The sequence below is a fragment of the Oryctolagus cuniculus genome, chromosome 17, assembly GCF_964237555.1.
Source record: "Oryctolagus cuniculus chromosome 17, mOryCun1.1, whole genome shotgun sequence".
Lineage (NCBI taxonomy): Eukaryota > Metazoa > Chordata > Mammalia > Lagomorpha > Leporidae > Oryctolagus > Oryctolagus cuniculus.
In genome coordinates, this window is record NC_091448.1 from 52,341,591 (window position 1) to 52,368,443 (window position 26,853).

The 26,853-nt window shown below is 52.3% G+C and overlaps 1 protein-coding gene and 1 long non-coding RNA gene across 5 annotated transcripts in view; both read left to right on the plus strand.

The window, feature by feature from the left end:
* Positions 1–26,853, plus strand: part of DNAH2 (dynein axonemal heavy chain 2) — a 119,860-nt gene that overhangs the window by 79,258 nt on the left and 13,749 nt on the right. For all 4 annotated transcript variants that reach the window (XM_051825206.2, XM_051825208.2, XM_008270771.4 and 1 more), the window contains 19 exons: positions 1,737–1,889; positions 2,059–2,150; positions 2,460–2,658; positions 2,794–3,018; positions 5,021–5,125; positions 6,842–7,030; positions 7,217–7,302; positions 7,443–7,573; positions 7,733–7,882; positions 8,210–8,377; positions 8,589–8,749; positions 9,655–9,794; positions 11,198–11,330; positions 11,418–11,557; positions 13,838–14,048; positions 14,567–14,683; positions 14,846–14,987; positions 16,838–17,007; positions 17,108–17,224. In XM_051825206.2, the coding sequence (XP_051681166.2) occupies positions 1,737–1,889; positions 2,059–2,150; positions 2,460–2,658; positions 2,794–3,018; positions 5,021–5,125; positions 6,842–7,030; positions 7,217–7,302; positions 7,443–7,573; positions 7,733–7,882; positions 8,210–8,377; positions 8,589–8,749; positions 9,655–9,794; positions 11,198–11,330; positions 11,418–11,557; positions 13,838–14,048; positions 14,567–14,683; positions 14,846–14,987; positions 16,838–17,007; positions 17,108–17,224 (2,829 nt within the window). The remainder of the gene's footprint in view (positions 1–1,736; positions 1,890–2,058; positions 2,151–2,459; positions 2,659–2,793; positions 3,019–5,020; positions 5,126–6,841; positions 7,031–7,216; positions 7,303–7,442; positions 7,574–7,732; positions 7,883–8,209; positions 8,378–8,588; positions 8,750–9,654; positions 9,795–11,197; positions 11,331–11,417; positions 11,558–13,837; positions 14,049–14,566; positions 14,684–14,845; positions 14,988–16,837; positions 17,008–17,107; positions 17,225–26,853) is intronic.
* On the plus strand, positions 17,234–19,868 carry LOC138846202 (uncharacterized). Its single transcript, XR_011383654.1, has 2 exons — positions 17,234–17,607; positions 17,970–19,868. It is a non-coding gene; the product is annotated as an uncharacterized lncRNA (long non-coding RNA).

A 26,853-nucleotide genomic window follows, 5' to 3' on the forward strand; every position in this document is an offset into this window, starting at 1 on the left:
GCCCAGGACCAGGGCTGGGGAGGGCTCATACGCTCAGGGGGACAACCTTAGGGCACAAGCGCGTTTGAGAAATGGTTTGAAGGCTTGAGTAGAGCAGACACTCCAAAACACACTGGAGGCAGTGGTGTGTGTGTGTGTTTGTGTGTGTGTGTGTGTGTATGTGTGTATGTGTGTTGAGTTGGGAGGCCAGACTGGGTATTGTACATTAAATGTAGTACCCACTTGGGCACACTGTAATTTTCATCCATGTTTTGGGAGCTGAGAACAGTACACTTGGTGTCTGCCCTCACCATCCCTTTGAAACAGGGACACCAGGTCTCGGTATACATGAGGCCTCACACTCTATTTCAGCTGGAAGTAGTTCCCGGTCTCTTCGGATGAGGGGTTTTAGAAAATTTCAAATTAATTAATGTTTAGGAAAAAATTTGTTCAGTTCAGAATTAAGGGGTAAAGACCAAAAATTTTTTTGTTGGTGTTTAGATTAAACCAATGCCTAGAGCAGTAGGCATTTGGCATATTAGGATACCACTTGGGATGCTCCCATCCCTTACCTCAGAGTGCCTGGTTCTGATTCCAGCTCAGCTTCCAATGCCTGCTTCCTGCTACGGTGCATTTGGGGGGGATCAGCAGGTGAGGGCTCAAGTACTTGGATCTCGGCCACCCACGTGGGAGACCTGGATTGAGTTCAGGGCTCCTGGCTTCAGCCTGGCCCAATCTGGGCTGTTGAGGGCATTTGGGGAGTGAACCAGTGGATGGCTGATCTCTGTGTGTCTGTCTTTCTCTGTCTGTCTTCATCTTTCTGTCTTTCAAACAAAATGAAAAATAAATTTCAAAAAAATAGCACACCATATGCCACAAGATGCTTGTTAAATAACAATGTGTTTTGAGTTTTATATCGTTACATGTTGATTCATTTCATTGCTTTAATGGCTGTGCCAGAGATCTTCATTCATTTTATGAACAAAGTACATGAATTTCAAAGTATTTTTACACCAAAATAAACTTATCTTTACTTAAGGACAAAGCTCCCTAAGAGCTGGCACTACCCTCCGAAGTTTTAAAGACATTTTAGAAGTCCCTCCACTTTACTGTCCTCGAGAGAACACTATATCCTATTTTTCCATCTCTCTCATTTTTCTGTGGTTACCAACCAGTCACCAGGAGTGTCCCTGTCCCTGTCTCCTTGAGCCCCCTTGGCAGGCAGGCCTAGGGTGAGGGGGCAGATGGCAGCTGCATCATTGTGACCGAGCGGAGAGGAAGCTTGGGGAAACTGCCAAGCTTCAAGTTCTCAGTTTATCTAAATCTTTCAGGAGGTTGTATGCCAACATGCACGTTCCATTTATTTGTTTATTTAAAAAATTTTATGTATTTTGTTTGAAAGGCAGAGTTACAGAGACAGGGAGAGAGACAGATCTTCCATCTGCCGATTCACTCCCCAAATAGCCACAATGGTCAGGGCTGGACCAGACCAAAGCGAGGGGCCTGGAATTCAATCCAGGTCTCACATGTGGGTGGCAGGGACCCAAGTACTTGGGCCATCTTCCACTGCTTTCCCAGTCGCATTAGCAAGGGGGCTGGGTTGGAAGTGGAGCAGCACATTTTAATTTTAAAAAGCAGCCACGTGGTTTTCCGGTCAAAACCAGGATAGGAAGTCTCTAGGCTGTGGCAGTGACCTCTGCTGTCCAGTAGATCCCTCCAGCTCTCAAAGGCCCTTTTTTACCTTTCCTTGCATCTAGGTGAACCCAGGGGATGGTGAAGTCTACACCACCATGGTTGAGATGATGTTTGTGTTCAGCATGATCTGGTCTGTGTGTGCCTCTGTGGATGAAGACGGCCGCAAGAAGATCGACAGTTTCCTCCGAGAGATCGAGGGCTCCTTTCCCAACAAGGTCAGGGCCCTCGAGCCCACCTGTCCAATTTGTCCTATTTTTCCCTGTTGCTCAGTGTCTGCCACCCACCCAGCTCTCTTCCTTCCACCTGATGGTCTGTGAGCCCCTCTCCTGGCCTGGGGAGAGCTGGAGGAAGGCCCTGGTGACCCGACACCCTTGCCCTCTGTAGGACACAGTGTACGAGTATTTTGTGAACCCCAAGATGCGGAGCTGGACGTCGTTTGAAGACAAGCTCCCTAAGAGCTGGCGCTACCCTCCGAAGTGAGAATGGGGTCCAGGACGAGGATAGGGTTTGGGACAGCAGTAATGGGAGACACAGCGAACCTGAGGGAACCCAGAAGTAGCAGTGGGTGGTGGAAAGAAGGAGCTTCTGGAGGAGAGAGGGGTCTCGAGTACAAGAGACGGGATCCAGAGCACCCGGGGCAGGGTCCTGAAGGAGAGTGGCTGAGCCCCAGCCCCCAGGAAGGCCGGGTCGGTGATTGGATGGAAGACAAACACGGAGGGGAAGGGTGAAGCGGGAGCTGGGAGGGGTGGATGGGCTGGTGATCCCCGCTTCCTTTGCTCCCCAAGCGCCCCTTTCTACAAGATCATGGTGCCCACTGTCGACACTGTTCGCTACAACTACCTGGTGAGCACCTTGGTGGCCAACCAGAATCCTGTCCTGCTGGTGGGGCCCGTGGGGACTGGAAAGACCTCCATAGCCCAAAGCGTCCTGCAGTCCTTGCCCTCCAGCCAGTGGTCGGTGCTCATCGTCAACATGTCTGCACAGGTGTGTTGGGGCCCCATGCCTGGCCATCCCTCCCTTCTGCTGTCCCCTGGGGCTCAACCGCCTGGCCGATGCTCCTCTCTGAATCCCTGTTTCTCCTGGGGGACCCAAGACTTCCTTCTGTGCCTCTTCCACCAGACCACATCCAACAACGTGCAGAGCATCATTGAGAGCAGGGTGGAGAAGCGAACTAAGGGGGTCTATGTGCCGTTCGGGGGCAAGAGCATGATCACCTTTATGGATGACCTGAACATGCCAGCTAAGGACGCATTCGGCTCCCAGCCACCCCTGGAGCTGATTCGCCTCTGGATTGACTATGGCTTCTGGTATGACCGCTCAAAGCAGACCATCAAGTACATCCGGGTGAGTATCCAAGAGCCCCCCCTCCACTGGGACCCCACACCCTAGTTCTACAGTCCTATAACACCTCTCCGCACAGCACTGGCCTGCTTCTTCCCTGGTACCCAGACTCTGGCCCCTACGTTGTCAACTCCCATTAGTAACTCTCTTCATTCTCACTGACCTTTGTGGCCGAAGGATGCTTTCCTGCAACCTGCACTTCTGTTCCAGGCCTCTCAGCCCTCGCTCACAGGTGGGCCCAGCCTTCCCCTAGAACTGCCTGGGAGGCTGGGGTCCACAGCCACACACGCCGGGTCTTCCTGCCTCCTGTTGCCACTGTGGCTGCCTCCATGGTGTCAGGCCTGGCTCTTCTGGTGGGTGGGGTTCCTGGGCATCCTGTTTGTTTCTCTTTCTTTAATCACTGGGCGGCAGCCACTCCAGTGTGATTTATGGGGTGCCCATCTGTCTGGCACTCTGTATCCCAGACTCACCTAATACCACACTCACAGGTTACTGAGAGCACAAAAATGCACATACACGTATAAACAGATTAAAAAGGAAAATAGAGAATATCTGGAAGATGCAATCAAATTTGTTTTTTACTTACTGATTTTTTTAAAAGATTTATTTATTTATTTGAAAGGCAGAGAGAGAGAGAGAGAGTGAGAGAGAGAGAGAGAGGTATCTTCCATCTACCAGTTCACTCCACAAATGGCCATAAGCTAGGCGCCCAGAACCCCGCCTAGGTCTTCCCTTGGGTTCAGGGGCCCGAGTACTAGGGCCATCTTCTGTTGCCTTCCTGGGCACCTTAGTGAGGAACTGGATCAGAAGGGAGCAACTGGGACTAGAACCAGTGCTCATAAGGGATGCTGGCATCTTGGGCAGTAGCTTAACCTGCTGTGGCACAATGCTGGTCTCCGCTACCTGTGTTTTCTAATTTGAATCCATGGATTAGGGTAAGAAAATAAAGACAAATGTATCAGGGCCAGTGCTGTGGCGCAGCGGGTTAAAGCCTGGGCCTGAAGCGCCGGCATCCCGTATGGGCACCAGTTCGAGTCCTGGCTGCTCCTCTTCCAATCCAGCTCTCTGCTATGGCCTGGGAAAACAGTAGAAGATGGCCTAAGTCCTTGGGCCCCTGCACCCATGTGGGAGACCTGGAAGAAGCTTCTGGTTCCTGGCTTTGGATCATTGCAGCTCCGGCCATTATGGCCACCTGGGAAGTGAACCAGTGGATGGAAGACCTCTCTCTCTGTCTCTACTTCTCTCTGTAACTCTGTCTTTCAAATAAATAAAATAAAAAAAAATATCATTTTAATAATTTTTGAAAGATATTTATTTATTTATTTGAAAGGCAGAATTACAGAGAGGCAGAGAGAGAGAGAGAGAGATATCTTCCATTCGATGGTTCACTCCCCAAATGGCTGCAATGGCTGGACCTAGGCCGATCTAAAGCCAGGAGCTTCTTCCAAGTCTCCCACAGGGGTACAGGGGCTGAAGCATTTGGGCCATCCTCTGCTGCTTTCCCCGGCCATAGCAGAGAGCTGGATCAGAAGAGGAGCAGCCAGGACTTGAACTGGCGCCCATGTGGGATGCCAGCGCCATGGGTGGAGGCTTAGCCTACTATGCCACAGTGCCGGCCCCATTTTAATAATTCTTAAAAGGAATCCTCTTGTCCCCTCCTCTTCGGCTGCCTCTGCCCCGCTGTTCCATGCTTCCCCTGCTGACGCTGTCCCTGTCCCTCCCTGCGTCTCTCCAGCCACTATCTTTCTCCCTACTCCTTTTGCAACCTCCCTGTTTCTCTTTAATATTTTATCCAAAAAGTTAAAATGGAGTTAAATGGACGCCTGGGAATCGTGCAGGGTGACATTTCAGTGCGTGTGATCCTTAGGGCAGGGCCGCTGGCGTGGCCGTCACCCCACACACTCCTTTCTTTGTATGGGGAGCATTCAGAATCCTGGCCCTCCAGCTCCTGTGACGACGCCTCCCGTTTCTGCGCTTCATCTCCTCTCCCCATCTTCTTCTCCAGGACATGTTCCTGATGGCCGCCATGGGCCCCCCTGGCGGGGGGCGGACCATCATCTCCCCGCGGCTGCAGAGTCGCTTCAACATCATCAACATGACCTTCCCCACGGTGAGGGTCTCGTGGGAGCTGCTGGGAGGGGCTCCCAGAGAAGGAGGGGGCAGGTCAAGGAGGGAATGGAGGGATGCTGAGCCGAGTTGCATGCTGGGAGCCGAATGCCACAGCAGTGGGACTGTCTGTAGGAGCCCTTGTCAAATCCTGATCTAGGGTAGCTGCACGTGGGAAAGGCGGCTTGCTGGCCTTGGAATGTAAAGCCCTGTGGTCCCAGTGGATGGACCGTGGTGGGGCCCAAGCAGACTAAGGAAGGGAGATCCAACAAAGCTGGGAGCCAAAGCAACGCCAGGATGCTCACTCCAGTACAGAATTTAAGGGGCCGTCAAGAAAAGTCAGTCATCAGGAAAAATGATATTTTATTTTATAAAAGATTTATTTATTTGAAAGACAAAATGTTGATGTGTGTGTATGTGTGTGTGTGTGAGAGAGAGAGAGAGAGAGAGACAGAGACAGAGACAGAGACAGAGAGAGCAAGCTTCCATCTGCTGGTTCACTTCAAATGGCACAACAGACAGGACTGGGTGAGACCAAAGCCAGCAGCCAGGAACTCCATTCTGGGTGGCAGCGGCCCAAGTACTTGGGCCGTCTTCTGCTGCCTTTCCAGGCACATTAGCAGGAAGCTGGATAGGAAGTAGAGCAGCAGGGACTCAAACTGGCACTCTGATATGGGATGACAGCTTTGCAAGTAAGTGGTGGCTCAACCACTGCACTATATGCTAATCTCAAGAAATACCATTTCAATGTGATATTAAAAACATTAGAGGGGGGCCCACACTGTGGCTCACTAGGTTAATCCTTTGCCTGCGGTGCCAGCATCCCATATGAGCACCGGGTTCTAGTCCCGGTTGCTCCTCTTCCAGTCCAGCTCTCTGCTATGGCCCGGGAAGGCAGTGGAGGATGGCCCAAGTGCTTGGGCACCTGCACCCCATGGGAGACCAGGAGGAAGTACCTGGCTCTTGGCTTCGGATCAGCGCAACGCACTGGCCGTAGCAGCCATTTGGGGGGTGAACCAACAGAAGGAAGACCTTTCTCTCTGTCTCTCTCTCTCTCACTGTCTAACTCCATCTGTCAAAAAAAAAAAAATATTAGAGGTGGATGTTTAGCTTAGCAGTTAAGATGTCCGTGTTCCACATTGGAGTGCCTTGGTTTGATACCTGGCACTGGCTCCTGACCCTGGGAAGCAGCAGTGATGGCCCAGGTATTTGGATCCCTTCTACCCACCAGGGGAACTGGCCTGAGTTCCTGGCTCCCAGCTTCAGCCCTGGTCCAGTCCTGGACATTGTGGGCATTTGGAGAGTGAACCAGCAAAGGAGCACTTTGTCTCTGTCTCTCAAATAAATAAACAAACAAAAAAAAAATTTAGTCCAATATTGCCAAAAATTACCCATGAACAAATACCAAAGTTGTAAACGAGTAGAAGATCATAACAATGCAGGGTGATATTGGAGCCTGAGGCAAAAGGAAAAATCCGTAACACTGATCCAGTCTTTATTTAAATGTTTGTATTTGCTCATCATGGGTTGTTTACATTAATTTTTATTTTAAAATGTTACATTAAAATATTGTTGCTGTTGGCTTCTGATTTTTTTTTTTTTTTTTGGTGCCCACTTAAATCTTGCCCATGAGTCAAGCTCTTCAACCCGCTCACTCTCCTCCTGGCCCTGGTTGAAAGACGGGGAGCCTTGGAGAGTGAGTGTGAGGGCCTGTTTCCAGGAGTCGCAGATCACCCGCATCTTTGGCACCATGATCAATCAGAAGCTCCAGGACTTTGAGGAGGAGGTGAAGCCCATCGGGAACGTGGTGACCGAGGCCACCCTGGACCTGTACAACACTGTGGTGCAGCGCTTCCTGCCCACGCCCGCCAAGATCCATTACCTGTTCAACCTTCGCGACATCTCCAAGGTGAGAGTCCGTCTGACCTCGCCCCTTTTGCCTGGCGTGGCCTCCCTGGAGGCATTCGCTTCTTCTCCAAATGAGCCTGAGACCGCACACCGGCGGGTCACCCCAGCTCTAAAACGCCCTGCCCTCACCTCCAAAACTGCTGGATCCGCTTCCTGCCTCCGGCGAATGGTCACCTCCCCTCCTCAGGTCTTCCAGGGCATGCTGAGAGCCAACAAGGACTTCCACGATACCAAGGCCAGCATCACACGGCTCTGGATTCATGAATGCTTCAGGTGACTGCTGTGTGTCCCGGCCAGAGGCAGGCTTTCTCAGGCTTGCACCCAACCCCAGCCTCACCCCTGGCCCCGCCCTCCCTTCCCCAGGGCCATCCTCTTTTGTGGTCCCAGATCTCTCCCCAACGCCCTCCTAACAGAGTCTTCTCTGACCGCCTGGTGGATGCGACGGACATGGAAGCCTTCGTGGCCATCCTAAGCGACAAACTCGGCTCCTTCTTTGACCTCACGTTTCACAATCTCTGTCCCAACAAGCGTCCTCCTATCTTTGGTGAGCCGGGAGCTGTGACACCTGTAGGCTGGAGACCCTTAGGAGAGACAGGGGTTAGGAGGAGAGCCAGAGCATCAGGGTCTGGTGCTTAGGGCCCTGGAGGGAGGTCTGGGGAGGACCATGTAGTTCAGACTGTGACCTCCGCATCTCACGGCCCAGGGGACTTCCTGAAGGAGCCCAAGGTGTACGAGGACCTGACAGATCTGACGGTACTGAAGACGGCCATAGAGAATGCTCTGAATGAGTACAACCTGTCACCCGCTGTCGTGCCCATGCAGCTCGTGCTCTTCCGGGAGGCCATCGAACACAGTGAGCACCTGCTACGCCCACCCTCTTCCCCTCACCCCAGTTACGTGGTATTGCTAAGGACACAGTGATCCCTTCCGGGAATCCCAAATCAACTCCCAGAAGTCGCCTCCCTGGCCCCAGATGCCCTTGTGTCGATGGGTTTTAGTGGACAAAGTGGAGGCTCAAGTTTGGATCACTACCAGGGCCTGAGGCTCCAACCTCTTCCCACACCCCTGGGTTCCTCTGCTTCAGTTTGGGGGGCAGGGAGCCCAGTTGCTCACCTCAGGCCCAGAGACTCCCTTGGGTTTGCTCATCCAACTCATCCCCCACCTTGCACCTTCACCCCAGTCACACGGATCGTGCGGGTGATTGGACAGCCTCGGGGCAACATGCTCTTGGTGGGCATCGGGGGCAGTGGGCGCCAGAGTCTGGCCCGCTTGGCGTCGTCCATCTGCGACTACATCACCTTCCAGATCGAAGTCACCAAACACTATCGGAAGCAGGAGTTCCGGGATGGTATGGCTGGGTTTCTGGAGCAGAAGTGGGGTTGGGACTGGGAATGAAAGACGCGATGCCTGAGTCTGTTGGTGCCAAGAGAGGAGAGAGAGGGAGGCCAGACCATGGGACGCGCCTTGCCGGTGTGGGGCACAGGCGGGTGCTGCGTATGCACTGGGCTGGAGGGAGCACATCCATCCTGTGTCCCCCGGCCCTCTTTCCGTCTGGCCAGATATCAAGCGCCTGTATCGCCAGGCTGGGGTGGAGCTCAAGACCACGTCCTTCCTTTTTGTGGACACCCAGATTGCTGATGAGTCCTTCCTAGAGGACATTAACAACATCCTCAGCTCGGGGGAGGTCCCGAATCTCTACAAGACTGATGAATTTGAAGAGGTACCTACGTTCCTTCCACACCTGCCAGTCCTTTGCCCTTCTTAATCCCTGAGAAGCCACAGGTTCCTAGAGGCGCTCTGCAGGACCGCCCTGAGGCCAGCTCTCTTCCCCCCAGGAACCCTGCTGAGCCAGGCTGTTTTGTAAAACAAAATGTAAAAAAAGACTTATTTGAAAAGCAGAGAGAGAGAGAGAGAGAGAGAGAGAGATATTTCATCCCCTTGTTGGCTTCCCAAAATCCCACAACAGCTAGGGCTGGGCCAGGCCAAAGCCAGGAGCCTGGAACTCAGTCTGGGTCTTCCACATAGGTAGTAGGGACCCAAGTACTTGAGCCATCACTGCCTCCCAGGGTGGGCATTAGCAGGAAGGTGGGCTTAAAGTGGAGGAGGGACACAAACCCACGCACTCTAATGTGGGATGTGGATGTCCCAAGCAGGGACTTAACTGCCAGGTCAAATGTCCGCCCCCAGAGCCGCTTTAAAACACACACGTGGGGTGGACGTTGTGGTGCAGAGGGTTAAGCCACCACTTGGGACATCCATATCCCATATTGGAGCGCCTGTTTTGAGTCTTGCCTCCAGTTCCGACTCAGCTTCCTGCTAATGTGCACCCTGGGAGGCGACAGATGCTGGCTCAGGTACTTGGGCCCCTGGCACCTATGTGGGGGATCAGAGTTCCTGGCTCCTGGCCTCAGCCTGGCCCAGCCCTGGGTGTTACAGGCATTTAGGGAATGAACCAGAGGGTGGAAGCTCTTGGTCTCTCCCTGCCTCTCTGCCTTTCAAGTAAATGAAAAGACATAAATGAAGATAAAAAAAATATATATATATACAGTCAGTCTACCTAACCTGCTGCCCTGCTGACTCAGCCTTGGAAGCTTCAGCCCTCTGACCCTGTGTGGCTTCTGTCAGATCCAGGCACACATCATAGATCAGGCACGGGCCGAGCAGGTGCCTGAGTCCTCAGACAGCCTCTTCGCCTACCTCATCGAGCGCGTGCGGAACAACCTGCACATCGTGCTCTGCCTCAGCCCCGTGGGGGACCCCTTCAGGTGACTCCTCCACGTCCTTCTTCTCCCTGTGGGCCCCAGCACTCTCCCATAGCCCCCCTGCCCTTGTTGCTGGGTACCCCTGCCCCTCCTCGGACCTTCTGGAAGTTAGTCTTTTTTTTTTTTTAAGATTTATTTTATTTATTTGAAAGACAGAGTTACAGAGAAATGTAGAGCCAGGGAGAGAGAAAGGTCTTCCATCCACTGGTTCACTCCCCAAATTGCCGCAAGGGCCAGAGTTGAGCTGATCTGAGTGAGCCGATCCGAAGCCAGGAGCCAGGAGCTTCTCCCATGCGGGTACGGGGGCCCAAGGATTTGGGCCAGCTTCCTCTGATTTCCCAGGCCATAGCAGAGAGCTGGAGCTGGATCAGAAGTGGAGCAGCCAGGACTTGAACCGGCGCCAGGGATGCTGGCACTGCAGGCCAGAGCTTTAACCCGCTGTGCCACAGCACCAGTCCTGGAAGTTAGTCTTGAGTGACAGTTACTCTCCTGCCCAGCTCACCCATCTCTGTGCCTTCTTTCAGGACAGTCCTACAGCTGACATGGGAGTCATCCGTCCTCTTGGTGTGACTACATTCTTTTGTTGTTAGTAGTTGTGGAGTTTTTTGTTTGCTTGCTTTTAATCTTTAATCATAGTTTTTTTTTTTTTTTAAAGTATAAACCAATCACCCAGGTCATTTTTTGAGCATTCCCTTCTGTAGTGTGAGGTATGTTCATATTGTCGTGCCACAGATTGCTAGAACTTCTTTGTTTTCGCAAACTAAAACTCTGTACCCATTAGGTACTAACCCCTCATGCCTCCTTCTCTCAGCCCCTGGCAACCCTGTTCTCCTTTCTGTCTCTGTGAGTCTATGGTGCTTGTCTTTCTGTGACAGGCTTGTGTCATTCAGCATAAGTCCTTGAGGCCCATCTGCAATGTGCCATGTGACCAGTTGCCTTCTCTTTAAGACTGAATAGTAGCTCACCCAATGTACAGAGCATGTTTTCTTTACCCACTCTCGATATGACTGGATTTTTTTAAAGGCATCAGAAATTGGGAGGAGGGCAGAGAACTCGGGTGGGGAGGCAAGCTGGGCTGCCCTGGGGTTTAGTCTTGAATGGGTACAGTGCGTGGTGGATTTGCCTTGTGACAGGTGCCATGCTTAGCATCTTATATGCATCGGTCCCCCAACTGAGCCCCGCAGCCACCATCATGTGTAATCCGACCCCCACGTTACAGAAGGGGAAGCTGACATCCAGGTCCTTTCTTGAGTCCCACGCCTCTCCAGTCTGACTCCAGACTGTGTTTCTAAGTGACATGTGACCCCGCTGTAAAGGGGCAGGGTCCAACAGGGAGGTACAGGGACGCGGGGTGGCTGTAGCCTGTGCACAAATGGACGTGACTGCCTCTGGAAACCTCTCCCCAGGAACTGGATCCGCCAGTACCCGGCCTTGGTGAACTGCACCACCATCAACTGGTTCTCGGAGTGGCCCCACGAGGCCCTGCTGGAGGTGGCTGAGAAGTACCTCATGGGAGTAGATCTGGGGACACAAGAGAATGTGAGCCCCTCCTCTCGTCACACCCGATCTCCCCCCACATTTCCCTCTCCAGCTCCTTCATCCTCTGTCCGTTATCATTGGCCTCAGATCCACAAGAAGGTGGCCCGGATCTTTGTCACCATGCACTGGTCGGTGGCGCAGTACTCCCAGAAGATGCTGCTGGAGCTGCGAAGACACAACTACGTCACACCCACCAACTACCTGGAGCTCGTGTCTGGATATAAGAAGTATCAAGAAGAGCGGGGGGATGGGGGCCAGGGGGCCGAGTGGCTGCTGAGGGCACCTTGCGGAGTGATGTAGTGGAAAGTGCCCGGAGCTGGCTGCAGGGACTGGCTTAAGGACCTGGGTGCTCGTGGGTGGCAGCAGTGCAAAGTGTTTTTCTTTTCTTTTCTTTTTTTTTAAGATTCATTTATTTGAAACGCAGAGTTACAGAGAAAGAGAGAGATGATCCATCTGCTGGTTCACACCCCAGATGGCTGCAACAGCCTGGGATTGGGCGAGGCTGAAGCCAGGAGCCAGGAATTCCATCCAGGTCTCCTACATGGGTGGCAGGTGCCCAAGCACCTGAGCCATCTTCTGCTTTCTCACGAGCACTAGCAGGGAGCTGGATTGGAATTGGAGCAGCTGGACTTGAACCAGCACTCATCTGTGATGCTATTGTAGGCTGTGGCTTAACCTGCTGTGCCACAACAAAGAGTTTTAGTTGTGCCCAGGAAGTTAAGAAGGAAGATGGGGTGTCCACTGGGAGAGACCACCTCTAGAGCCCTTTGCCTCCCACCCTCTGTCCAGAAATGGAATGCTATTTCTCTCTTTTTCTGGCCATCACACACCTTAAACACCACTATAACATACCCAGGCCTTTCCTCTCTGGCTTCGATGCGCTCCAGACTTTTCAGCTGTATGGGAGACTGCAACCAAAGTGCGTTCCCTTCTCACATTCAACACAACACTGCACTTCTGACACCAGATGTAGGAGGTCTTCCCCACACAGCAAGCAATTCTCCAGGGAACACTGGCTGGGCGTCTACAGTTTAGTAGTAGTTTAGTTTCATCTACCCGGAGTTACAGTCACATCCCTCAGGTTTCCCACAAGACTGCCCTCTGCTGCAGATGCCAGTCAAGTGTTCCTGAGTGCCAGCTCTAAATGGGGTGTCCCCATGACTCCTGCCGGGGTTCAGTTTTATTTGCTGGAGTGGCTCACAGAACTGAAGAAGATACTTCACATAGTATTGTCAGCTTATTGCGACAGATATTTCATTTATTTGAAAGGCAGAAAGAGAAAGGGAGAGAGATCTTCCATCTTCTGGCTCACTCCCTAAATGGACTCAATAGTCAAGGCTTGACCAAGCAGTAGCCGGGAGCTTCATCCAGGTCTCCCCTTGTGGGTGGCAGGGGCCCAAGCACTTGGGCCATCCTTCACTGCTCTCCCAGGTGCATTAGCAGTGCCCATTTGGGATGCTGGCGTTGCAGGCAGCAGCTTAACCCACTACACCACAACGCCAGCCCCTACAACAGATATTTTAGAAGGTACTAATAAGGAGAGACATTTGGCATAGCAGTTAAGGCACAGCTTGGGATGCCTGTATCCTATATTGAAGTGATTGGGTTTGAATCCTGGCTCTACTCCTGCCTCCAGCTTCCTGCTAATGCAGACTTTGGGAGGCAGCAGTGATGGCCCAGATGGTTGGATCCCTGACACCCACGTGGGAGACCTGAATTGAGCTCCTGGTTTCAGCCTAATCCAGCCTCATCTCTCGTGGGCTTTTGGGGAGTGAATCAGCAGATGGGAATTCTCTCTGTCTCCCTGCTTCTTTCTCTGTCTCTCTGACTTTCAAATAAAATCAATAGAATTTGAAAGACACAGATGAACGTACAGTGAGGTCTCTAAGGATCCCGAGCACAGGCACTCCTGTCCCTATGGAGCTGGGCTACCACCCTCTCGTCATGTGGATGTGGTGGTCACCAACCTGAAGCCCCCCCGCCCCGACCCTGCCCTTCTTGTTTTTTTGTTTTTTTGTGTTTTTTTGGTGGCTCCATGACCTCTCCATGTCTGGTTAAATCCCTGGTCATTGGTAATCAACTCAACCTTTAGTCTCTCTTGCTTTCCCTGGAGATCAGGGGATGGGGCTGGGGGGCTGGGGTTCTAGCTGATCATAGGTTCGGTTCCCCTGCCTCATCTGGAAGCTGACCAGGAGCCCCAGCCACCTGTGTGCCCATTAACTGCAAAAAGACACTTGGCACTTTGGAAGGGGAGCTGGCATGATGGGAACAGTGCTTCCCAAGCAGATTTTGACAGTGGTGTGAAGAATGAACTAGAAGGAGAAGACCAGTGGGAAGCTGTAGGCAATGATCCAGGCAGGAAATAACGCAACCCTGACTAGGAAGGAAAGGAGACAGGCCCGAGCCCACCCCCTACCCCCCACCCCAGGCAGGCTGGTGGTGCGGGACAACCCCCCCTCCCTGGGAGCCCCACCCCTCCACATTCCTCACTGTGCCCTCTCCCCCAGACTGTTGGCAGAAAAACACCAGGAGCTGCTGGACCAAGCCAACAAGCTGCGGACCGGCCTGTTCAAGATCGATGAGACAAGGGAGAAGGTGGAAGTGATGTCGTTGGAGCTGGAGGACGCCAAGAAGAAGGTGGCCGAGTTCCAGAAGCAGTGTGAGGAGTACCTGGTCATCATCGTGCAGCAGAAGCGGGAAGCAGATGAGCAGCAGAAGGTGCCCCCCACCCCCACCCCCACCCCGTGCTGGGAAGAGGCTCCCAGGGCTCCCTCAGTTCCTGCATCCGGGACACCTACTGCACTCCTCACAATTTTTAAAAAATATTTATTTATTTGAAAGACATAGTTCAGAGAAAGAGAGAGAGAGAGACAGAGTAAGATCTTCCATCCGCTGGGTCACTCCCCAAAGAGCTACAATGGCAGAGCTGAAGCCAGTAGCTTCATCTGGGTCTTCCTAAGTGGGTGTCAGGAGCCTAAGGACTTGGGCCATCTCCTGTTGCTTTCCCAGGCACATCAGCAGGGAGCTGGATCCGAAGTGGGGCAGCTGGGACTTGAACCAGCGCTCATCAGGGATGCCAGTGTTCCAGGTGGCCGCTTAACCTGCTGTGCCATGATGCCAGCCCCACCTCCTCACATTTTCTTTAGCCTTCTCCTTCATCCCCTCCCCCACTACTGTCACTCTCACTTTTGCCCGAGAGGGAAGCCAGGAAACCCTTGTCCTCTGTTCATCCGCAGGCCGTAACAGCCAACAGTGAGAAGATTGCAGTTGAGGAAATCAAATGTCAGGCCCTGGCTGACAATGCCCAGAAGGACCTCGAAGAGGCACTGCCTGCCCTGGAAGAGGCCATGCGGGTACCAGGGGCGGGTGCTAGGCTGGGTGCTGGGAGCAGGCGTGTCTGGGGAGGGAGCGAGGCTTGTCCTTGAAGTCCTTAGGGAAGCGTGGGGACAGAATGCAACCTCCGCTGGTCCCTGGGTTGGCTGTGTCCCAGCTCCCTCTGTGAATCCTTTTCCCAGGCCCTGGAGTCTCTGAACAAGAAGGATATAGGGGAGATCAAGTCTTACGGACGGCCCCCTGCCCAGGTGGAGATTGTGATGCAGGCTGTCATGATTCTGCGAGGCAACGAGCCCACCTGGGCAGAGGCCAAGAGGCAGCTGGGTAAGCTGGGGATGCCTGCCTTCAGCCCCCAGGGTCACTGATCGTCCGGAGATGGGGACAAGCAAGGCTTGGTGCTGACCCCCAGGAGCCGGGAGCCTGGGAGGGGAAAGAAGGCATCGGTGTCCACCAAGAGTCTTTGGTGGTAACAGTCAAAACAGCTTTAAAAAAATTTTTTTTGGTTATGTATTTGAAAGGCTGAGTGACATAGGGAAAGAGTCAGAGAGATTTTCCATCCACTGGTTCACTCCCCTGATGGTCACAACAGACAGGCCTGGGCCAGGCCAAAGCCAGGAGCCAGAAACTCCATCCAGGTCTCTCACATGGGTGGTAGGATCTCAGGTACTTTGGCCATTGTCTTCTGTCTTCCCACACACATTACCAGGATACTGGATAAGAAGTGGAGGAGCTCAGACTTGCACCTGCGCTCTGATATGGGATGTGGGCATCCCAAGTGGTGGCTTAACCTGCTATGCCACAACCCTGGTGCCAGCTCACCTTCAGATAGGCCAACAAAGGGAAGTTGCCATCAACATGTAGGAACGTACTGCAGACTCCATGGACAGGAAAGCCTTGTCCCTGTCCCTAAAACACACAGGAATCAGACATCGGAGACAAGCTCCGATTTTTGTTTCATGTGGGTGGTTTCCCCTGCTTTGGGTCCCCAGAGTGAAATATGGCTTGGGAGCTGCAGTTTGGTGAAAGGTAGTGTGGTGTGCAGAAAGGATGACGTGTAGGGTGGCAGTGCTGTGAGGGCCAAAGGTGAGTGATGGGAGATCAGACTGGGAATACTGGGAGCTGTGGGAACTGAGAGCTCATTGACGATATTCTTGCCCCGGGAACTGGGCCCAGGATGAATGTAACTACATCTAAGAAGTGGTGGTCAAGGGCTGATGTTGTGGCATAGCAGGAAAGCCACCGCCTGCAACGCTGGCATCCCATATGGGTGCCAGTTCAAGTGGCCCAGCCAGCCCTGGCCATTATGACCATTTGGGGAGTGAACCAGCCGATCTCTCTCTCTCTCTCTGTGTGTGTCTCTCTGGCTCTCTCTGTCTCTCTCTCTGTAACTCTGGCTTTCAAATAAATAAAATAAATCTTAAAAAGGAAGAAGAAGTGGTGGTGAGGGGCTGACATTGTAGCATAGGGGTTAAGCTGCTGCCTGCAATGCTGGCATTCCATATGGGCACCTCCAGCTCCCTGCTAATGGTCTGGGAAAGCAGCAGAAGATGGCCCAAGTACCCGGGCCCCTTCCACCCACGTGGGAGATTTAGAAGAAACTCCTGGCTCCTGGCTTTGGCCTGGCCCAGCCCTGGCCATTGTGGCCATCTGATGAGCAAATCAGTGGATAGAAGATGTCTCTCTCTCTTTCTCTCTCTCTCTGTAACTCTGACTTTCAAAATAAATAAATAAATCTTTTTTCTTAAAAAAAAAAAAAAAAAAAAAAAGAGTGGTGGGCTGGCGCCACGGCTCACTAGGCTAATCCTCCGCCTGCAGCACCGGCATCCCATATGGGTGCCAGGTTCTAGTCCGGTTGCTCTTCTTCCAGTCCAGTTCTCTGCTGTGGCCCGGGAGGGCAGTGGAGGATGGCCCTAGTGCTTGGGCCCTGCACCCCATGGGAGACCAGGAGAAGCACCTGGCTCCTGCCTTTGGATCGGCGCAGTGCGCCGGCCGTAGCAGCCATCTGGGGGGTGAACCAACGGAAGGAAGACCTTTCTCTCGTCTCTCTCTCTCTCTCACTATCTATAACTCTGCCTGTCAAAAAAAAAAGAAAAAAAAAAAAGGAGTGGTGGTGAAACCTGGACAAGGAGGGTGGGATTGGGGTTTGGCTAAGGCCCCCAACTGCTGTCCCACAGGGGAGCAGAACTTTATCAAGTCCCTGATCCACTTCGACAAAGACAACATCTCTGACAAGGTTCTGAAGAAGATCGGGGCCTACTGTGCGCAGCCCGACTTTCAGCCGGACATCATCGGCCGTGTCTCCCTGGCCGCCAAGTCCCTCTGCATGTGGGTGCGGGCCATGGAGGTGAGTGAAGCGGCAGCGAGGGCAGGCCCAGAGGGAGCTGGGGAGCGGCAGACCCAGAGGGTGGGCAGCTCCGCAGCCTGGTCGTCTGCCCGTACCACAGCTGTACGGGCGGCTGTACCGGGTGGTGGAGCCCAAACGAATCCGCATGAACGCAGCCTTGGCCCAGCTGCAGGAGAAGCAGGCGGCCCTTGCTGAAGCCCAGGAGAAGCTGCGGGAGGTAGGCCTCACCCCATCCTTCCGCCCTGCTCCCTGATTTCCAGGTCGTTTTGTTACCATCTATTTCTCCCTGTCCGATTCGACTCCCCTTTCCCACATGTTTCCAGTCCTTGCTCCCCTGCACTGTGTGCACCTCCTGCCTCTGGCTCAGGGGGCTCAGGGCCACTGTCACCCAAGAGCCCTCCTACAGGCTGACATGGGCATTGCCACCCTCTGGCCTGGCCTCTCCAGATGGGCTCCAGGGTATTCACTGATGAAACCCCAGGGGCGTGGGTCAACGCTGTCCCTATCACTGTTGTGGTCAGGGAGCAGCCGGAGTGGGCAAGTGACTCTCAAAGCAGAATGGCTGAGTGCTACTATCGAGAGTTCACACTTCCACTTCAGGTCTTTTTTTTTTTTTTTTTTTTTTTTTTTTTTGACAGGCAGAGTGGACAGTGAGAGAGAGAGACAGAGAGAGAAAGGTCTTCCTTTGCCGTTGGTTCACCCTCCAATGGCCGCCGCTGCAGCCGGCGCATCCCGCTGATCCAATGGCAGGAGCCAGGATCCAGGTGCTTTTTCCTGGTCTCCCATGGGGTGCAGGGCCCAAGCACCTGGGCCATCCTCCACTGCACTCCCTGGCCACAGCAGAGAGCTGGCCTGGAAGAGGGGCAACCGGGACAGAATCCGGCGCCCCGACCGGGACTAGAATCCGGTGTGCCGGCGCCGCAAGGTGGAGGATTAGCCTATTGAGCCACGGCGCCGGCCAGGTCTTTTTCTTATCATAGACTTAACAAGGATATAAAAGAAAATCTGAAAACAAGTCACCCCCTGTTCTGCACCTCGCTTCTCTCCCTGGAAGCTGGTGCACGTTCCTGTTTATCCCTGCAGGTGTGGCCTATGTCTACATAAGCAACTACGTAAGCGAGAGGGTTTCAGAAAGTTTGTGGGAGAACAGAAGTAAAAGATAAGTTTATCTTGGTGCACAGCAGTATGGAAATGCACAGTGTGCACTCCCCACGGGCCTGGGAAGACCTCTCGTATGTGTTGTCTGTGTGTCCAAGGTTCTGTGCCTTCCCGTGTTGCCTACGAGCTGGAGATGGCTCCTCTCAGCACACACAGAGTTTCTGCTTTCTTTGTACTGCTGCGTGATACTCCAGTGAATGGCCTCACCATCATTTACTCAACCATTCCTATTTATTTATTTTTAATTTAATTTATCATGAGAGGCAGACGCACACACACACACACACACACACAGAGTGATGAGAATGAGAGAGAAAGGGAAGAAAGAGAGAAAGAGAGCTCTCTGCTGGTTCACTCCCCAAATGCCCACAACAGCCCCAACTTGGGGCTTTGACTGAAGCTGGGAGCCAGAAACTGAATCCAATGCCACTCCGGGGGCAAGGACCCAGCCACTTGAGCCGTCACTGCGGCCTCTCGGGGTCTGCATTAGCAGAAAGCCGCAGTCAGGAGCCAGGGCCAGGGATCGACCTGAAGCACTCCCACGTGGTGTGCAGTGTCTTAACTGCCAAGCTAAATGCATGCTGCCTTGCCATTCCTCTTCTGATGGACATATTTATTATCTCCAGATCTTTTGATCCTTGTCTTCTGACTTTGCTGATGCTATCTTTATATAGAATATTTTTTTGAAATTTGTATATAATTGAAGCTGGCCATACAATTTCAAAATGTTTAACTGAAACCAACTGTGGAAGACATCCAAGTCCAGTGGTCTTAAGCTGGACAAAGAGCCTGAGGTTCAATGACTTGCCAAGGTCACTGGCTGGTTCCTGACAGAGCTAGGGCTGGGGCCCAGGTTTCCTGACTCCACGCCACACCGCCCATGGCTCCTCCCTGTCTTCTCCTGCCGTGGGCATCTTTGCTGGCAGAAATGAAGCCGCCTCGAGGCCTCTGCTGGTTCTGCCTGTGCTGAGCGAGCGGCTTCTCCACGGCCCCGTCCCTGCCGCCACTGCCACCTGCAGCCACCCACGACACCTTCACTCTTCCACTCTCTCTCCTTCCAAGAGTGCATAATCATGGTGCGGCAAGCCACCCGGAGAGCCTTCTCACCGGATGAATCATTTCCTGGGCATGTAGTTAGGGGTGTTTTCTTCACATACGAAAAATGCCAGCACTCGCTTCTGCTGCCAGCGTCATTCATTGGGCAAACAACTTACCGAGCACCCAGGGCTGGGTGTCTCGGAGGAGGAGCCGCACCCACACTCGAGAACCCGTAGCTGATCAGCATAAGCAGATAGGGAACCGAAAATTTCCTCTGTGTTACGATAAAGGCTGTACAAGGTTTCTTTTTTATTTTTTTGTTTCCAAAGAATCGTTTGTTTATGTGAAATGCAGAGTGACAGAGACAGAGAGAGGTCTTCCATCTGCAGGTTCACTCCCCAAATGCCTGCAACAGCTGGGGCTGGGTCAGGTTGAAGTCAGCAGCCTGGAACTCCATCCAGGTCTCCCATATGGGTGGCAGGAACTCAAGGACTGGAGCCTGCTGCTCCCCAGGCACACTGGTAGGGAGCTGGGTTGGAAATGGAGCATCTAGGACTCAAACTGACAGATGTGAGATGTGGGCATGCCAAGCGACGGCTTAACCTGCTGCAACCCAATATGCAGCCCAGGCTGTGAAGGTAGGAGTCAGATGTAGATTTTTTTTTTAAGAAAACAGGTGCACTCCCGTCACCCCCCAAATGCCTATAGTATCTGGGACTGGGACTGGGCCGTAGCCAAAGCCAGGTCTCCCCCACGGGCGACGGGAACACACTACTTGAGCCATCATTGCTACCTTCCGGTGTCCACATTAGCAGGAAGTTGGAGTCAGGTATCTTAACTGAGGCACTCTGATACAGGACTGGTGGCTTAATCACTAGGTCAGATGCCTGCCCTGAAATGTGCTTTTTAACCAAACGTCAGAGCCAGGCACTGTGTTGATAACCGGGCCCCACCCCGGGCCAGTTAAGTAAGAAACCCTGGTACAGCCTGTGGACCAGCATTTTTTAAAGCTTCCCTGTCCCAAGCACTTCTGCTGCTTTCCTGGGCACATAAGCAGGGAGCTGGAGCAGAAGTGGAGCAGCCAGGACTTGAACTGGTGCCCATAGGGGATGCCGGCATCGCAGGCAGTGGCTTAGCTGGCTATGCCACAGGCCCGGCCCCCAGATCTGTTTTCTTAAGCAATGACCCGGGCTGGCTCTCCCTGGAAATGGATGTGGTTCCTTCAAGGCCTCAAAATCAAGACTCTTCATGAGTGTCACGTGATGGTGAAAAGAGAACTGGACGACCTAATAAAGTACACACGACTTCAGATAGAGCTATGTTCACAAAAACAAAACAACAACAAAAAAACAGTTGTTATTGTCCCCAAAGACCATGATCGAAACTCAGTAATATTTGAGGGAGGAGAGCTCCATGGAGAAAATCTTGACCAGCCTCACCAAGATGTCAGTTAGGTGGCAAACATGACCAGGGGCCTGGGTTTAACTGGGAGAACTCTCCAGCAATACGGCCATCTGGTAGAACTTTCTTATCACCCCAAAGGGAAACACTTGTATATCTTTTTAATTTCCCTGCCCACCTTGAACTCTGGGTTCCCTGCCCTGAGGTGTGGTCAGGCCTGGTCAACAGGTGCCACAGTGGCTGGTGTTGCTGCCTACAAGCGGCCTCTTAGCGAGGGTGTTCCCCTCGTGCTTACCTGGCAGGGTAACTTCACCAGACCCTGAGCTGAAGCTGCTGAAGTCCATGGTCCAAGGCCTCTTAGGGAGCACATCTTCTGCCATTAGTGTCTCAGGACACTTTTGAACCCCTAGATTGCCCAGGCACACTCCCTCAAGACGTTGGTGGCACCTGCACACCCACCTGCCCAGCCTGGACCACCCTGCATCTCTACCCAGAGGGAATATTTTCAACCCATCTGCCCATGGGCGAACCACATGGATCTAAGGATTCTTTTTTTATTTTTATTTATTTATTTTTTTGACAGGCAGAGTGGACAGTGAGAGAGAGAGACAGAGAGAAAGGTCTTCCTTTTGCCGTTGGTTCACCCTCCAATGGCTGCTGCGGCCGGCGCGCTGCGGCCGGCGCATCACACTGATCTGAAGCCAGGAGCCAGGTGCTTCTCCTGGTCTCCCATGTGGGTGCAGGGCCCAAGGACTTGGGCCATCCTCCACTGCACTCCCGGGCCATAGCAGAGGGCTGGCATGGAAGAGGGGCAACCGGGACAGAATCCGGTGCCCCGACTGGGACTAGAACCCAGTGTGCCGGTGCCGCAGGCAGAGGATTAGCCTATTGAGCCATGGCGCCGGGCCGGATCTAAGGATTCTAATCATAATCGCCTCTTTAGCCCTGAATAGAAAGCTGAAGATGAGCTAATTGATCTAGTGCTGTCCACCTGGGCCTGACAGCAACGACTTAACGCTGGAACCTGTAGTACAGGCAAAAACCAGAGGCCTTGCCACTGGGAAGAAGCAAATTAATAGTCTGTCCATCAGTGAGGGGCTACAAATGACCTACAAATGAGAGGTTACAAATACCCCCCACTCCAGCCAGGCCCGTGTGATAAAAGCTCTAGAACCTTCTACCTCTTAGGTGCGGTCACCCTCACAGTCCATATCTTTTCCTTTGCCCAGGTCTGAGTGGCCCAAGCTCAGTCTCCCTGAGGCTGCTTTGCATCAAACAGTCCTACCTCTGGAAGCAGCCACTCCTCTGTGGGCAAACCACAGTCATCAGCCAAGGTTAAAACAATACACACTTGGCCCAAAGCCTTTTACCCGGGCCATGTGGCTAAACAGTAGCCATTCAAGTGTAAAAAAAAAAAAAGCACCTGATCTAATGTGAGCCTCTGCCTCACCCGTGTCAAGACACCTGCCCATACCAAGAACACTAGCCCCACCCAGGGCTTCTTCTTGGGTTTTTCTGGTTGGCCAGTATACCCCTGAGGGGGACCAAGAAGTGGCAGCTGCCTTCTATGCCTAGGTCCTAAACAAACAGCAATGAAGCAAAAGATGTTTGGCCAAAATAGCACCTTTGTCACCTGTAGGAGGCTAGGGTAGGGGATGTGACTGACGTCTATGAGCAGCCCCCCCACCCCACCCCAGTAGGCACTCCATATTTATTTACTAGTTTTTAAATTTTTGTTTATTTATTTGAAATTTTATTTGAAAAGGCAGAAATAGAAAGGAAAGAGACCATCTTGTATTTGCTGGTTCACACCCCAGATGCCTCCAACAGCTGGGGCTGGGCCAAAGTCAGGATCTTGGAATCCAGTCCAGGTCTGGATTGTGGGTGGCAGGGACCCAGCTACCTGAGCCATCATCTGGGGCCTCTCAGGGCATACATTTGCAGGAAGCTGGAATCAGAAGCACAACTAGGACTTTTTTTTATTTGACAGGTAGAGAGAGAGAGAGAGAGAGAGAGAGAGAGAGAGACAGAGAAAAGGGTCTTTCTTCTGTTGGTTCACTCCCCAAATGGCCGCTATGGCCGGCACTGTGCCGATCTGAAGCCAGGAGCCAGGTGCTTCTTCCTGGTCTCCCATGCAGGTGCAGGGGCCCAAGCACTTGGGCCATCCTCTACTGCCCTCCCAGGCCACAGCAGAGAGCTAGACTGGAAGAGGAGCAACCGGGACTAGAACCTGGCACCCATATAGGATGCTGGTGCTGCAGGCAGAGGATTAACCAAGTGAGCCACGGCGCCAGCCCCACACCTGGGACTTAAACCCAGGTGGTTGATAGTATGTGGGCATCCCAAGTGGCATCTTAATAGCTGTGCCTCATGCCTGCCCAGTGACCCTATGTTTACACAGAAGTACCTGGTCTCAGCCCAAATTTGGCCAGGTGGGCCTCCTGTACCCTGGAGTGGCAGAGGGCAACTTGTGCTCCCTGTGGTTCAGCTCAGCCCTAAAAGGAAAAGAGTTGGCCTCAGTTGAACAGTCTAGTTTATTCTCCCCAGTTTCAACAATCAGAGCAGTCATGTGCCTCCCCTGGAGAGAAGGTGTGAGTCAAAGGGTGGGGAAGCTTTGCAAGCCACGAGGGGATGACCATAGCAGAAAATGATGACAAAGCCTGGTCCCTGGGGCAGGGGAGCCAGTGATAACTCAGCTCCCAGAGAAACCTAATCTAATTAGTATCCCCAGAAAGTAATTAAAGGAGAGATTCCATTCCCAAGTCAGCAACGGGATGCTAAAGAGGAAAGTCCACATAGACAAAAAGAAAGGCTTCCAGGAGAGTCTTATATGATCAAAGTATAGAAGATGGAGCCAAGGAATGTGAGTCCAGTCAACAAGCATTTCTGAAAGAGGGGCTGGTGTTGCCGTGCAGTGGGATAGGCCGCCCACCGCCCGCACTGCCAGCACCCCATATCGCAGCTCTGGTTTGAATCCTGGTTGCTCTGCTTCTGATTCAGCACCCTCCCTGCTAGTGCGTCTGGGAAAGCAGAAGATGGTCCAAGTGCTTGGGCCCCTGCCACTCCCATGGGAGGCAGGAATGGAGTTCCTGGCTTCCAGCTTTGGCCTGGTCCAGTCCTGGCCATTGCAAGGCATTTCGGAGAACGAAGCAGTGAATGGCAGCTCTGTCTAGCTCTCTCTCTCACTCTCTCTTCCTCTCAATCTCTTGAAAAAAAAAAAGTTGATAAAAAATTCATATTATGGGCCAGCGCCATGGCTCGCTAGGTTAATCCTCCGCCTGTGGCGCCGGCACCCCAGGTTCTAGTCCCGGTTGGGACGCCAGTTCTGGTCCCGGTTGCTCCTCTTCCAGTCCAACTCTCTGCTGTGGCCCGGGAGTGCAGTGGAGGATGGCCCAAGTGCTTGGGCCCTGCACCCGCATGGGAGACCAGGAGGAAGCACCTGGCTCCTGGCTTCGGATTGGTGCAGCGCGCCTGCCGTAGCGGCCATTTGGGGGGTGAACCAATGGAAGGAAGACCTTTCTCTCTGTCTGTCTCTCACTGTCTAACTCTGCCTGTCAAACAAAATGCATATTATAAAAAAAGCATGCATAGATTTCAACTTGTTTTGCACCAGGTTAAACTTGTCTTCTAATTCCACTTTTCCGTGTGCTTTTTGAAGTCCCTTCCTATATAGGCAGGAAGTTACAGGACCTGGTGGAGAACTAGATGGGTGGGGAACAAAGCTGGAAGGAAGGCTTTTCATGCTTTCATACCTTCGTGCCTTTAGCATTTTTTTTTTATTTTATTTTTTATTTTTGACAGGCAGAGTGGACAGTGAGAGAGAGAGAGACAGAGAGAGAAAGGTCTTCCTTTTGCCGTTGGTTCACCCTCCAATGGCCGCCGCTGCAGCCGGCGCACCGCGCTGATCCGATGGCAGGAGCCAGGATCCAGGTGCTTTTCCTGGTCTCCCATGGGGTGCAGGGCCCAAGCACCTGGGCCATCCTCCACTGCACTCCCTGGCCATAGCAGAGAGCTGGCCTGGAAGAGGGGCAACCGGGACAGAATCCGGCACCCCGACCGGGACTAGAACCCGGTGTGCGGGCGCCGCAAGGTGGAGGATTAGCCTATTGAACCACGGCGCCGGCCCAGCCTTTAGCATTTTTAAGTTACCTGTTCACAAAGTAAACAAAATGAAAGGAGACCTGCTGTGCAGGCTGTGGCTCAGTCACACGCAGAGTTCTTCTGCAGCCACTCAGAACTAGGCTAGTGCTGGAAGCTAGTGCAGAGCACAGTCATTCCGTTAAAAAGTGGTTGAGCACCAGGTGTTACTCTAGGACTAAGGATTTAGGCGGGAGCAAGTCCCTGTCCTCACTATGCTTATATATTCACTATATTCTGTGCATGGACCATTCTAGAAAGCCACACAGGAAACTAGGGCAGGGCATCAGGCCAAGGTCAGGAATGGGAGTAAACTTATTCTTTGCTGTATATATTTTTTAAAAAGATTTATTTATTATTTATTTGAAAGTCAGAGTTACACAGAAGGAAAGAGAGAGAGAGAGAGAGAGAGAGAGGTCTTCCGTCCACTGGTTCAGTCCCCGATTGGCCGAAATGGCCAGAGCTGTGCCGATCCAAAGCCAGGAGCCAGGAGCTTCTTCTGGATCTCCCATGCGGGTGCAGGGCCCAAGCACTTGGGCCATCTTCTACTGCTTTCCTAGGCCATAGCAGTGAGCTGGACTGAAAGAGGAGCAGCCGGGATTTGAACCAGCACCTATATGGGATGTTGGCCCTGCAGTTGGTGGCTTTACCCACTACACCACAGCGCAGGCCTAGCTGTATATACATTTTTCCCTTTGAATTTTAACTTCTATGAATGCATTCACAATTTAAAACAGATACATAGTAAAAAATACTTTATAAAATAAGGGGCCAGCACTACGGTGCAGTGAGTTAAGCTGCAGCCTGTGTTGTCACTGGCATCCCATATCGGAGTGCCTATTGGAGTCCTGGCTGTTCCACTTCCCATTCAGCTCCTTGCTATTGTGTCTGGGAAGGCAGCAGATGATGACCCAAGGCACCCACGTGGGAGACCACAGTGGAGTTCCTGGCTTCTGATTTCAGCCTGTCCCAGCCCTAGCTGTTGTAGTCATTTGGAGAATGAACCAGCAAATGGCAGATCTCTCTCTCTCTCCCTCTCTCTCTGCTTTTCAAATAAACAAATCTTTTTTAAAAATGACATTAGGTATGATGATGTAGGAAAATCTCCTAATTATTATTTTTCAGAGATGGGTTATGAAGTATTTACACTTGAAATTTCCTGAGTTTGTAATTTATGTTAACATACTCTGGCAAAAAAAAAAAATAAGTAGATGAAATAAATATAGCAACATTTAACCACTGTTATATCTAGCTGATGTGTTTTCCAGGCTTGAACATTTTCATGATAGTTTCTTAATTAAAAAGGTTAAAACTGCAAAGAGATTAAAATATTAAAAAAAAAAAACAACCCAGTGGCATGAGCATGTTGTTCAGATACCTGGAGACAGCACCAGAAGTGAGGAGAGAAATGGTTAAAAAGTAGTTTGCCCCAAGGGACTGGGACTGAGCACAGAAAACGTGAGTGGGGGGCTGTGCCTTTTCCTCATAGCCTTTTCTTTTCTTTTCTTTTTTAAGATTTGTTTATTTATTTGAAAGTCAGAGAGGAGAGGCAGAGAGAGAGGTCTTCCATCTGCTGGTTCACTCCCCAAACGGCTGCAACAGCCAGAGATGGGCCAATCCAAAGCCAGGAGCCAGGAGCTCCTTCCAGGTCTCCCACGTGGGTGGCAGCAAGGACTTGGGCCATCTTGTTCTGCTTTCCCAGGCCATAGCAGAGCGTTGGATTGAAAGTGGAGCAGCTGGGACTGGAACTGGCACCCATGTGGGATGCCAGCACTGCAGTCGGCAGCTTTACCTGCTACACCACAGCACCGGCCCCCCTCAAGGTCTTTTCTTTGACTTTAAGTAAGTGGTGCCTCCAGCCAGTGTTCCCTCTGAGCTGTCCAGCCAACCAAACCCCTTCTGCGTGACCCCTTCTTTCTTTAGATGTTCATCCTTCCACTAGATTGCCACCAAGGCGCACTGTGAGTGGTCCTGTCATTCAGGGTGATATTTTGAATCTTCACTTTGGGACTACATTATTTGGAGTGTTCCTGGGCCCTGGTAGCGCTTGTTCACTTTGCCCTCAGCATCGTGCGGTAGCCCAGGTTTATCCGTTTTGCACAGCAACCCAGA